At 39.6% G+C, this 13,258-nt stretch overlaps 1 protein-coding gene across 2 annotated transcripts in view; it reads right to left on the bottom strand.

Annotated features, from left to right (window-relative positions):
• PPP1CB (protein phosphatase 1 catalytic subunit beta) overlaps nucleotides 1-7,500 on the bottom strand; it is a 76,645-nt gene extending 69,145 nt beyond the window's left edge. The window contains exon 1 of one of the 2 annotated variants that reach the window (XM_072634076.1): nucleotides 6,878-7,500. In XM_072634076.1, coding sequence (XP_072490177.1) covers nucleotides 6,878-6,929 — 52 coding nt within the window. In that variant the 5' untranslated portion in view covers nucleotides 6,930-7,500. Of the gene's footprint in view, nucleotides 1-6,360; nucleotides 6,567-6,877 lie in introns of those variants that run through there. The other variant, XM_072634077.1, reaches the window with a different exon arrangement.
• Between the last annotated feature and the right edge of the window lie 5,758 nt (nucleotides 7,501-13,258).

The raw sequence follows: 13,258 nt of genomic DNA, 5'->3' as shown, positions 1-13,258 counted from the left end.
GATTACACGTTTCTAGTTTTTAACTAATATCAAGTAGTTTTCAAGATCATTGCTTTATATTTTGAGATCCCTTCATTTCTACATTTCCCCACATTTCTCTTGAGATTCTATACCTTTTATTCCTCCAAATGAATTGATATATTTTCAAGTTCTATAAAGTAGTTCCTTGATAATTTGACAGAACATGAAATTTGTAAGTAAGTTTAGGTATTATCATTTCTATCATATTATGCTTGGTCCAAGCATGAAGAATGAATCTCTCTCCAATTATTTAAATATTCCTTTTTTTCTGTAAGGAGTGTCACAGTTAAATATAAGTCCTGATTGTACATAATGCACAGATATTTTATAGTAATTCTGAATGAAAATCCTTTAATATGTTTCTTTTAAATCATTTTTTAGAGGAACCATCACTTTATGTTTTCGTTCATATAACCAAATCATTTTTAAAGGCTGGCAAATTCAATATTCAAGGGCTGGTTATTTCTTCTCTGTACTTTGGCAAGTGACACCAAAGGAGTTACCTAGTATAAGGTCTTGTAAACCTAAGATTTAGATCATAACCAGGAATTTGCCAAGTTAAAAATTAATAAGAATAAAAGACTATTAAGAACTGAAACATAGCACACTAAACATGGTAAATAGATTAAGGATGGCACAGTAGACAGAGTGGAGAGTGGAGTGACTTTGAGTCAGGAAAACTTGGAGTTCAAATCCTACTTTTGACACTAGCTGGGCAAATCCCTTAATCTCTGTGAAGCTCATACAACTCTAAGACCATTAAATTACAGATAGGGTTCAATTTGTTTTAGAATTCTCACACTGACAAAATCATAGGTCCTTGATGATTAACCACTGTTATCACAGTTGCCATTTGCTTCGGTGAAGGGAATTCCCACACTGAGGATCCCAAGGTATGATCATATTAGAACATTACAGCAACTCTTTCTTTTCCCCTTTGGTTTATTAAGTCCTTATGTGGCAAGACATTATGCTAAATAATAAAAGAGATACGGATATCAGTAATCTCATGGGAGTTTATAATCTAGTGAGAGCATATTATAAAAGTAACTACAAAAAATTATAAAAACTACAAATCACAACTTTAGAAAAACACATGCTAGTCAAGGTCGAATAAAGGATTATTTCCAAATAGGGAAATGAGGGAAGGCTTTATGGGAAAATTATAGGCCAGTTGGCTAAAAATGACTGGGTTGAATCTTTGAGAAAGACTGCAGTCACCAGAATTTCCTTGACAGGGAAATTCCCTAAATGAAGAAGATGGAGAGAAAAGTATCATTAAAAGGAAACAACTCTGAGTTATAGAAAAATCAGTGAACGTGACAGAGAAGCAATAACATAATACCTCTATTGCAAAAAGGTGGGACTAATAAGACAGACTACTGTATATATTACCAAAGTTTCTGTATCTGATATTTTCAATTTTTTTTTTTTGGTCACAAAAGAGGTTGAGAAATGACTGACATAAGGGCATCCAAAATGCTGATCAAAATAATGAGCAGCACAGGACCAACCATTCATCTCTAGATCATTCCCCTGAAGACCACCTTCCAAGGTGACATCCAATTATGATGACTGCTCCAAGTCTGGACATTCAACCAAGTCTGAACCAACTATCAGGCAAGTCCATCTTTCCCCATTTTTCTACAAGAACAATAAGACTTTCTTAAGATATTTTTTAAAGGGAAAAGGGACTAGGCCTCCTAAAAAAAACCCATAATTTGAACAATTTAATCAAAAAAATTTAACAAGTGTTTGAAGTGATTCATCATAGTCTACTTCAATTCTCAAATTCAGTTATCATATCTAGAAAGGGATTTCCAAGCACATTATTATTTTCTTAGTCTGCCATTTTAATACTAACAGATCACAAATAATGGAAATGGAACATATAAAATGAGTAAACATCCCAGTTTTTACATTTACATGCAAAACAGGGAAATGAGATGCAAGATGGAAAATGCAATGGTTTGTCTTAAAAAAACAACTATTCTTTGTAAAAAAAAAGAACTATTGAGTTAAAGATATATAATTTAATTCATTTGGAATAATTCCTATGCAATGCCAATTTTTCGATGAGGTCATGTTATAACATTCAAGTTTAAGTTTAACTTTATTATAAAGCTAAAAAAAAAACCTATCCTAAGTATATATATATAAAGTCAAAGAGTTGTGTACTACATCAAATTCATGAGCAATAATGACTTCAAACCCCTTCTCAAATGACTAAGTGGTTAAACTCTCATCAATGTGGGAAAAGCAGGGAAAGACAAGCACACTAAATACACTAACCATGAAGTTGTGCACTCTTCAAACTATTTTGAAAAACAACTTGGAATTATGCTTTTAAAAAGCGAATAAAATGTCCTTACCCTTTCATCCGGAAATCTTGCTGTTAGCCCTAATAGACCCCAAGGACACAAAGGCAGAAAGGTACCCCATATGCCAAAATATTCATAGCAGCACTTATGTGGAAGCAAAGAACTATACACAAAGTGCACACCCAGCAATTAGGAAATGGCTAAACAAATTGTGGTACATGAATGTAATGAAGTGTTGTCATGATACAGAAACTATAAACAAGGAATTCAGAGGAGCATGATAAGAAATATGAACTGAAAGAGTGAAAAAGAGCTAGGAAAACAATATATACAATAATGTAAATTTGAAGAACAAAGTCAAAACTGAACTTCATGTAGTCATAATAACCAAGATGAACTTCAAAAGTGAGCTAAAAAAAATGCACTGCCATTCTTATTACACAGGTTCGGGGAACAATAGGAATGGAATATTGCTTATACCATCAGAAACTATCTATTGTGCTGATTGGTTTTGCTGAAATACCTTTTATTTCTTTTTTATTCTTTGTTACACAGGAATGGCTAGCTAGGTACAAATATAGTAATCCAAATGAGTGGCATAAAAACAAGACATGAATAAAAATAAGGTTTTATAATTCTTAATAAACTGCAAAAAAGATAACCTATAAAACCTACCAGCAAAGTACAAAGCAGAATTTTTTCTTTCAGGAAGGTCAGGACTTGTTGACAGATTAGACCTGGGAGTGATGGAGTGCTGGGAAGGATAGACATAGTCTGGCTTCCATTCTGGAAGACGTAGGTTCAAGTCCCATCCCTGACATCAAGTCATGTGCCTAATTAGCACCAGGTAACTAAGACAGTAAGTGGCAATGAAGAAGAGGATCTGCATCACTGGAGGAAGTTCCTCACATTAATGATAACCACAGATTAGGTTAAAAAAAAAAAAGGCCAAGCATATAGGCAACTAAGTTAGTTTGATGGACAATGATTCCCTCTAATGGGGCTCAATGTCCTCTGTGATACATACATATATATATATATATATATATATATATATATATATATATGTATGTATCACAGAGGACATTATGAGAGATACACAAAGCTAGCAGGTTCAGGTAAAGAAAAATTCTTGCTGTGATAGAAAAAATGTGGTAAGAGTGCTGGTAGAATCACCACTGGGAATTAAATGGTAGAAACTACTAGTTCTTAACAACAAAAAAGTATCTTTTATAATTTGTACTTGAAGACACGAATTTTCAAAGTAGCTCATCAACAGGATGTTACTATGCATTAGATGCTACTACTATAAAAATGTCTTCCATCTAGAGGATCTAAAAGCCTTTTGAAAAATATTATCGATGACAGGTGTCAAGAATCTCTAAAATAGACAAATTCACATAAAATGAGTCATAAATATCTACAGGTGTGCTACAGGTGATTCAGGCTAAAAACAAGAAAAAAAAAATCAAGACTACATGGTACAGTACCATTTGGCCAATTTAAAGACCCACTACCTTTTTTCCTATGTGTAGAAATATAGGCAAATTTTCTATCTGTTCCCTTGATGGCAAACTTGATCATGATTATACCACAAGGCAACTTTACAAATATGCTGAATTTGGAAGAAACTTTAGAAGTGTATGGCATATATACTATACAACAGAGCTGAAAATTGAAGTTTGTGAGAGATTTTTTTTTTAACTGTATGAATGTTTTGAAAAATAAGAATGAAATTTCAATTTTTAATCTAAAAAATGCAAAGTTATTGCAAATTAGGATCACATTATTTACAGCTGGATGGGACCTTAGAGGCCACTGAGTCTAACCTGAGAAAAGAGAGGCTCAGAGAGAGTAAGTGAACAAGGTGGCACACCTTATAAATGTCAGAGGTCAAATTTGAATCCAAGCCTTTTAACTCCAAGTCTATCACTCTATCCATCACAACACATTTTAAAGGTTAAGTATAAGGGAAATTCAATTGTTTATTTTAAACTAGTGATTGAAGTATGTGCGCAAATGCAAATATAAATAAAAATGATTTTTTTAGCTCACTTTTTTCTCTTAAGAATCATGAACTTTCACAACAGCAGTGTCATAACAAAAAGTGAATTTCAAAAAGATATCCCCAAATCCCAATTAACAAAATATTATAAATAATTGTACCCTGCCATAACAAAATATGTGAACATAAATAAGTAAAAAAATCTTAAATGGTTTAAGTCCAAAGTTCTCTATATCAAGAGAGCACAGGTCCTGTTAATTCATATTTCTAAAATCCAAAACCAATCTCAGAATTTGTACCAATGGGGTTAGAAAGACCTGAATTCTCCAATGAGGTCAGCAAAATTCTAACAAATTGTTTCAAGTCAGCAAGCTACTTTAAAAGCAACATTTGACTACATAAATTTAATGATTCAACTCATTGAAAGTATGGACATCTTTAAAAAATGGATTTTATATATCTGTACATGTGTATACATATGCGCATGTGTATATTTATTTATTTTTTCCATAAGGGTAATGCCTGACACATAATGTGTTCTAGCTTCCAAAGTGTTTTCACATCTGTTATCTTATTTGATCTTCCCAAAAGCATGAAGTACGCAGCTTAAAAAATTATTTTCATTTTTCAAATAAGAAAGCAGAGGCACAAAGAGGTGAAGTGACTTGTCCAATGTCACATAGCTAGTAAATGGTATTCCTGCCATATTAGGGACTGTTGCTATATATAATCTTGGCCATCCAGAATTAATACAATTTACTTTAATTCCAAAGGAGAAGAATTCATGTTTACTGAGCACTAAAGTTCTTTTCACTATCATAAACAAAATTTGAATATTTGGGGATTCCGGCATGTTATTATGTTATCACTCGCCAGGCCATTTCAAGGATTAAATCAAGCTCTTTCCCATAGGGCTGTGCCATTTTCACAGCCCAACACCTTCTATAAGAAGACATACCTATCTTTCCAGACTACTCCAACTAATTTATTTTCCATGGATTTTTTTTTTAAATCAAGCCCCTATCAGGCAAAGACTTCAACCTCAGAAAAATTTTCAGATGGGTTGTAAGTTCGTTAAGAAGTTAACACTTATTATAGGCACCAGGGGGCCTCCCAAGGATAACTGACAGCGTGGAGGAAAAGGCAAAAAGAGTTCACAGCAAAACTTTGTTTCCTATTTAAGCAATAAACTATTACGGACTTTCACATCTGGATTGAATATATTTAGTCACACTAGATAACTATACAGAACTAATTAGTTCTTTAGATACAACAGGTTAGAAAAAGAAATTTTCCAAAAAGTAAATAAACCTTATTTTGCTGATCTCCCAAAAGCAAGTAGTACTCTTTCACTGTATCAACTATTTTCACGTAATTTAGGAAGCAAACAAATTAGGGTAGTTGATGCTACATTTTGGTATTGTTATTTGACAAGGATTCTTAGCATTAAAATGTTTTTCTACTATAACTAAAAGGCAAAACAATTAGTTATGGAATAGATGGTGGTTTTCTTTGGGGGGGGGGGGGGGGTAATTAGGGAGACCAAGGCGGTAATGAAACTGAAACGTACAATTCAGTTTTTTACATTTTATAAGAAATAATTTTAAACTTTTTCAACATCCCTTTAGGAAAAAGAAAAAAAATCCTCCATGGCTCAGCGGAACACACAGTCAACGAAATTTATTAACTGAAATTCTTAAGAAAAAAAGAGGGGGAGGCTACTTTCCAATTTCTGCACAAAACTAATTAGGAGTGACATGTACAAAAGTAACTCTAATTCATGTGAATCAGTGAAGCCACACAACCCAATTCCACCATTTTTTATTTACTGAGACTACTTCGCTAAGATTTTCAATGTCGATCACTCCTTGTCGCATCTGTCCCAGAAGGGGGAGAGAAAGCCATCCCCAAAACTCTACCATCTAGTCATAGAACCGATCACATATTTGGATAGAATCTGGACTACTCAACTCTCCCCAGCCCCCTCTCGCTTCTTTATCAATAAGGTTTTACCCTCGGTAAACGGCCCGAAAATAAAAGTGGATCCAAAGCCTCCAAGGAGAGCGCAGCGGAACCCGCTACCCCATGAGGGAACAGGGGAGCCACCAAAGGTCAGTTTCTGGAGACCAGGACTCAGAATTTATCCGGGAAACCTGTGAGTGTCCGGAACGCCCGAGACTCCCAGCTCCTTCTCGGCTCCCACCCCGGGGGGTCGCCCCCCTTCCTGGGAGCCCCCGAGCTCGAGTCTCTCCCCGCCCCCAAGCGAGAGGAAGGGGGCCCGCGCTCGGACCGAGCCGTTCCCTCCCGCCCCCCTGGCGGCCCCGCCAATTCGCACGGCTCCCCGCCGAGCGGAGAGGACTTCAGCCCCGACCCACCCCCCGGGCCGGCGGGATACCACGATCCCCGGGGATTGGGGGGGTGTCACGCCAAGCTCCAGGCTCCGCTCAGCCTCCTCCGCTGCCCCGCCCCGCCCCCCCGGAGCTCGGGGGCCTGGAGAGGGGGCGGCGGCCCCGGGGGCGCCCGCACTCACCCTCCAGAAGCCGGGTGATGAGACTGTCCACGTTCAGCTCCCCGTCCGCCATCTTGTCGGCGCTCGACTCTCCTTCCCGGCCGCGGGAACAAGGGCTTATCGGCGGTCGTGACGGTGACGGCGGTGGTGACGACGGCTCGGGCGGCCCGCGCTCCCAGGCGAATCACCCCTCTGCGGGCTCGGCCCCGGCTCCCCCTTTCCCTCCCCCCCGCCCCGCAGAGCAGGATGCGTTCACCCCCCACAGACCCACACACAGATCGAAAATAAATAATTAAATAAGTGAACCAGAGGCAGGGGGGTAGCGGGGGGAAGAGGGAGGGAGCGCCCACGAACGCAGCCGCGTCAGGAACAAGCCGCCAGCGCCGCCGCCTCCGGGCTCCTCCTCGTCGGCACCGCCCAGCTCCAGAGAGCTCAGCAGCGCCGCCCCGGACGCCACCCGCAGCCACAAGCCTAGCCCCGCGGCCCGCCACCCCCAAAGCCGAAACTGCTGCTGCGCAGGCGCAACTCTCCTCCCTCTCCCCTTCGCTCCCCTCCCATCACGCAAGCGCACTAAGTTTTCTCCGCCGCGCCGGTGCGACGAGCTCCCCTTCCGGCTCCAACGCACCGACTCTCCTGCGACGACGCAAGACGTCCCAGAGGCTCAGCCGTTTTGCGTGACGCTGAAGCTCCCCTTACGCTAGGCGCACGTAAGCAAGGGAGCCCTTCCCCCACTCTCTTCCCAGGCTCTCCGGATGGCCGAGGCCGCGCAAGCGCAGTGCCCAAACTCCTTGCGTCCCCTCCCCCCCACCCTTCCCTTTCCAGTTTTGGTCTCCGTCCCTCGTTTCCTGAGCAACTCAATCGTACGAGAAGTTGCCGGGAACGTTGACCACAGTTTAGCGCTACTGGAAACGGAGACTGGGATTTCCGAAAAGATTGCCCTTTGCAGGAAAATTCAGGCATTGTCAGTCTGTTCATGTTGAACCTGGCTTCCCAGAGGAGCTTAACCATGTAGCCTAGAACTGCGACGCTGACGAAGGGGAGCTTGGCTCAGCCCCCCTGGGCTCGGGGCCTGGCCTTTTTACTCCCTGTAGGGCCTTGGATGGGCCCCTTCCCCCTCGGAGTCTCTTTGTCCTTGATCGGGGGGCGGTGTTCATTCAAGTACATGAAGCAGGTCCGTGCCAGGCGCCTCGTAATTGATCAATGGAGAAACACTTATTAAATGTCTACTACCCTACTTAGTGCCAAGCTGGGGGTACAGAAAGAGGCCAAAGATAGCCTCTGCCCTCAGAGACCTTACAGTCTAATGCGCGTTTGGGGGGAAAACGTAGACAAATGAGTACAAAGCAAGCTAACAGAACAAATAGCAAATAATTAAAAGAGGAAGGGCATTGGAAATGAGAGGAGTTAGGGCAGGCTTCCTATAGAAAGTGGAATTTTAGTTGGAACTTAAAAGGAGAAGTGGAGACTCAAGGGCAGAAAAAACCAACTGGACTCTACCAAAATAGTTCCCCTAAAGCATAGGTCTCGCCATATAACCGTAAACTCCTGTGGCTCTGTCTTACCTCTAGGAGCAAATAGAAACTTCTCTGTTTGGCTTTAAGGCCTTTGGTTCTTAAACTTTACTTCTGACCTGTTTTATTACACACTATTCCCCATCATGAGCCTCTCTCACATCCCAGGTACTCCATTTCCCTTCACCATGCCTTTGTACTAGCTGTACCTAAGGCAGATATGCACTTTCCTCCTTACTTCCACCTCTTAGAATCTCCTGGTTTAGCCTCCGAGACTCACCTCAAAACACCACCATAGATCTTTCTTGGCATGGCTATTCCCCCCTCAAAAAAGTCATTTTGTATCTACTTTTGTAGGATACTGTATAGGTTATATGTATTTCACATGGATTTTCTAAATTTAGCTGACAGGAAGACATGAATTGATAACTCTGAAATCTCTTCTACCTTTCAAAGGAGACTTTGAGTTCTGATTTTAGGGGGAGGCAGGAGAAGGAGCCATAAAATTTTGTTGTGCTTTCTAAAGGGAGAGGGGGGTACCAGACTGGAATTATAATTCTGTGCCGCCCTAGACATTGCCAATCTAGGGGAAACACTTTGTTTTTAAGTTTGTTACTTCTTGGTCATCCCCATTAAAGGAGGTGATTATATATCTGAAGGCTTGACTCCTTTCCCATCAGATGCTAGTTACACAAAACTATTGCAAATATTGAATAGCAAGTAAACCTATTTATCCAAGCAGATAGCAAACAAAAATCACAGATATTATACAGAGTAGACTGTACCAAGTAATACACAGAGTGAATGACTTCTACGCCTGAGAGTGAGATGGCTCAACCAAGAGAATCCTAAGGGGAAATTCATCAAAGTCTCTAGAAATCTGGGACATGTCAAGAGACTGGCTTCTCTACATGTTGACAGTTTCTCAAATTTTCTTTTCTTTCTCCCCAGGGGTCTCTCCCTGAAGAGAGCCTAGAACTTTGTGCGTCTTCTCTCAGAAACCGGAAGACAGAAAATATCTCTCCTCTTCCAGGCTCTCACCAACTCCACCCCAAGTAATCATTCTCTACATCAAAGAGGACCGTCTCATGCAGTATTTGCACCAGTCTTGAAATGGTATATGTGTACCCATTGTGTTTCCTGATAGAATATAATCTTCCTGAAAATAGGGACTATTTCAGTTTTGGTTTTGTTTCCCTCATAACTCACAACTCACCTTTGACATGTGAATATTGAGTTTTCAACAAGCACAAAACAAAACATTTTCTTCTGCAGAACAAAAAATAATCAAATTGAAGCTGCCTTGAATAGTGATTTAGAAACATGATCTAGTACATTGCACATAGTAAATGCTTGATAATAACATGTTTGTGGATAATACATGATCTATCTCTTGAAATTACTTTGTGTTACTTTGCATAGACTGTGTATTTATTTACTTGTGCATATGTTGTGTTCTCCCCATACAATGGAAGCTCCTTGAAGCCAGGGACTGTTTCCTTTTTTGTCTCTTTTTCTAGTACCATAATTGCTTTGTAAATGTATGTTGAATTGAATTAAGTAATTGTGTGTTAGGACTGGCAGACATCTTAAAGATTATCTAGTTCGGTGGTTCTTAACCTTCAACAAAACTCTTTGGCAGTCTGGTGAAGCCTATGAACCCTCTTTCAGAACCATCATTCTAAAGGCATAAAATAAAATATGTAGGATTACAAAGGAAACCAATCATACGGAAATATAGTTATCAAAAAATTTTTTTTAATTCTCAGACTCCTGGCTAAGAACCTGTCTATGATCTAGTCCTATATGTTCATTTTATAGATGAGAAAACAGGGACTGGCTCAGGAACCAGTTAATCTACAACTCTGTTAATAAACTGGTTGGTTGGTTGTTGTCGTTCCTTCTCAAAGAGGACCAAAATAACATCATTATGATGGAGCCAGGGTACAGTGTGTCTGACTGTGGCTGATCAGACCAATATGAGCTTGGAAGGTCAGATACAAATAGTCCATATGAACTTTTGGAGTACAGATGTCTCTAAGTTTGCCCATCTCGCATTTCTTTTGAGTTACCTCAATTCTGCTTTATTCATAAAGCACAGCACCTTCTTTGATGTGGCCCCTTCATGCTTGGTGGTCCTGTGCCAAAGTCTCTCATGTCTCACAAGTGATACACAAGTTCTTCAGAGAGACCTTACCTGAAGAGGCTCTTAAATTAGGGATGATAGCAAGTCAGTCAAAAGCTATTGAGCCTTTGGTTTGTCTGTGTCTCTCCCACTAAGTTATGGACATGTCCATTAGCACCTTGTTTAGAAGATAAAAGACAACTCATGACTATGTGCCTGGACTACCTAGGAAGAACTGGTTGGTTCCAAAGCTTGGGAAAATGGAGTCTTGTAGTATGAGCTGCTCCTTTGTTCTGGCCCATAAAAGTGAGCTAAGAGAGCTTCTTGGGTTCTTTTGGCCTTTCTTCAGGGGTGTAGCCAGGGGTTTGGCGGCAAATGTTTAAGCACCAGGAAAAAATTATAAACAACAAACCTTTAAGCTTAATCTGCAAAATTAACATTTTCTTCATCATCTTCTTAAGTCTAGACAATCAACAAAACAATAAATGAGCCCTGATATGAAGCATTCAAGGATTTCTGAGGTACATATTCTCATATTGAAAATTTAACAGGAGGCTCTCTCAAGTTATTAAAAGTGGCTCCATCATACCCCTGTGTCTAGCCAACCCTGGGCCCTAGACACATCTCTACTAAAAGACATTAATGGCTAACAAAGTAAAAGCACATTGCAGTTGAACATGTTTATCTACTCAGTATGAGAGCAGCAATGATTGGGGCAATAATGGTATATCTTGGAGAAGAACTTAAAAGTTATAGATGCTAACCTCTGACCCCAAAGGAGAGTTTATGGGTGATATTCCCAAATTTAAGGTCCCTATGTTAAAGAGTTGGAGATTTTGGGTTCCTGGCATCATGATGCCAAAATCTAGTCCTCTAGCCAGAAAAAGAAATTTTCTTGGGGAGTACAAGTCTTGGGGATTGACTCATAAGATAATTCACATTTAAGAGTTTCAGGGAGCTGACCTTTTAGAGAGAGGAGGATTGCCTACTTGACCCCTACAGTTGGAGGAGATATAGTAAAGGGACTAAAACTTTGACTGGAGGAAACAAGAAATTAGGACTTTAGGCACCCCTCTCCCACACATACTATTACTATGAGTTATTTAGACAGTTCTGGGTCAATAGGAAGGGAGTACCTTTCCAACAGTCCCAAAGTTTGCTTGCCTTCCAGGGGGAGTGCAAACCACAGGGTGGCCCTGCAAATCTTGGAGGGTCTATGCAGAACCTCATGGGAGAGCAAAGAATTAATTCATTGGGACGCCATGGTGTTGTGCTGTTGACAAATTCAATTCCTTTTGAATAGAGTCTCAAACCACTCTGTCTATGTCACTGAGTCAGAGGGACTCTAGGACCTTGTTGGAAAATTGAGAACTACCAGAATTGTATTGATCATTTATGGGCTGCCATGAATAGTTTGTAATTTTAGTGTCTGATTATGTACATTCTTTGTGAATTCTGAATTTCTGTGGTATGGAATAAAGAGTGACTTGTTCTTGAGATGCATTTATGACTTTGAGTGTTTATATGGGAGCTGGGGCCCTACATTTATGGAAACCTCTCTGTGAGCTCTATACATAAATGATATTTGGAGATTATCCAGAACAAACTCTGAGTGGGAGCAGGAACAGTCATTAGGCTATACAGGTAAAATGTTGTGGGTAAAATAGGAGCATAAAATGTGATTTCTGTCCTTAAGGAGCTTATCATTGAGATGGGGAAGTAAGACTAGTACATATGAAACACTAACAAACGGTACAAGATAGTCCTATCTAGGCACTCCCCAATTTCTCAATAGGTTACATTCCAACAAGTTCATCTCTTAGTTGTTTGGAACTCATGAGGTATCTCTCAGTAGTATACATTATATTATATTATTATTATTATATATTATATAGTCCTATACATTAAGTAGATTCTTAGACCAGCCCATAGAAATTTATATATTCCAAAATATAGCTAAATTATAATACCAATACTACTATAGGAGTAACATAATACAGTAATATAGTATATACTTCTATGTATAGTATATATGAATATATAGTATCTATACTATTGTGTACAGTAGTATAAAATAATACGATAGTAATAAAAAAAAAGGGCCACTAAACCATACATAAGGATGCTCCAGGCCACTTTCTGACTTAGAAAACTATGTATTAACGTTATCTATAATCTATTGTATTTTTATTTGTTTTGTTAAATATTTCCCAATTACATTTTAATCTGCCAGTAATGTAGACAAAAGTATTTAATGCTTCTGCTCCTACAGAACTCTCATTTATAACAATGTTTTTGTGGGAAGATATATTTGAGTTTTTGAAGAGAGCTAAGAAATGAGGGATTCTTTAGCCTGTAAGGTTGGTCCTAGAGTGGAATTGGAGGGCAAAAGGGATAGGGTTGGCTCCAGTGGTAGAATATGGGGGCACTTAGGAATTCCAGGACAAGATCTGTTCAGATTGTATGAGAACTAGGCAGTGGTGGGATGAATTGGGTCCAGGATTTTTTGGTGGGGCATAGGGGGATAAATTTGTGATTTCATTGGTATATTAGGCCAGGCCTAACTCTGGCAGGTCTGGTAACTCAGGTTTAAGATTGGCAAGAAATGAGACTGTCATTGAACATCTAATCCTTTGGAAAATGAGGTTTGCTTAGTAGTAGCAACAGAAGGGTAGTTAGGGCAGCAAAACGAAATTCAGTGAGAAATCAGCACTGATTCAGTTGAGCAATGATTCTTTGCCTCTGCTTCCTATTATAATCTACCAG

This window comes from Notamacropus eugenii, chromosome 1 (assembly GCF_028372415.1).
Source record: "Notamacropus eugenii isolate mMacEug1 chromosome 1, mMacEug1.pri_v2, whole genome shotgun sequence".
Taxonomy (NCBI): Eukaryota; Metazoa; Chordata; class Mammalia; order Diprotodontia; family Macropodidae; genus Notamacropus; species Notamacropus eugenii.
Note: the sequence above shows the minus strand (reverse complement) of the source record. Positions and strands in the feature narration are given on the sequence as shown.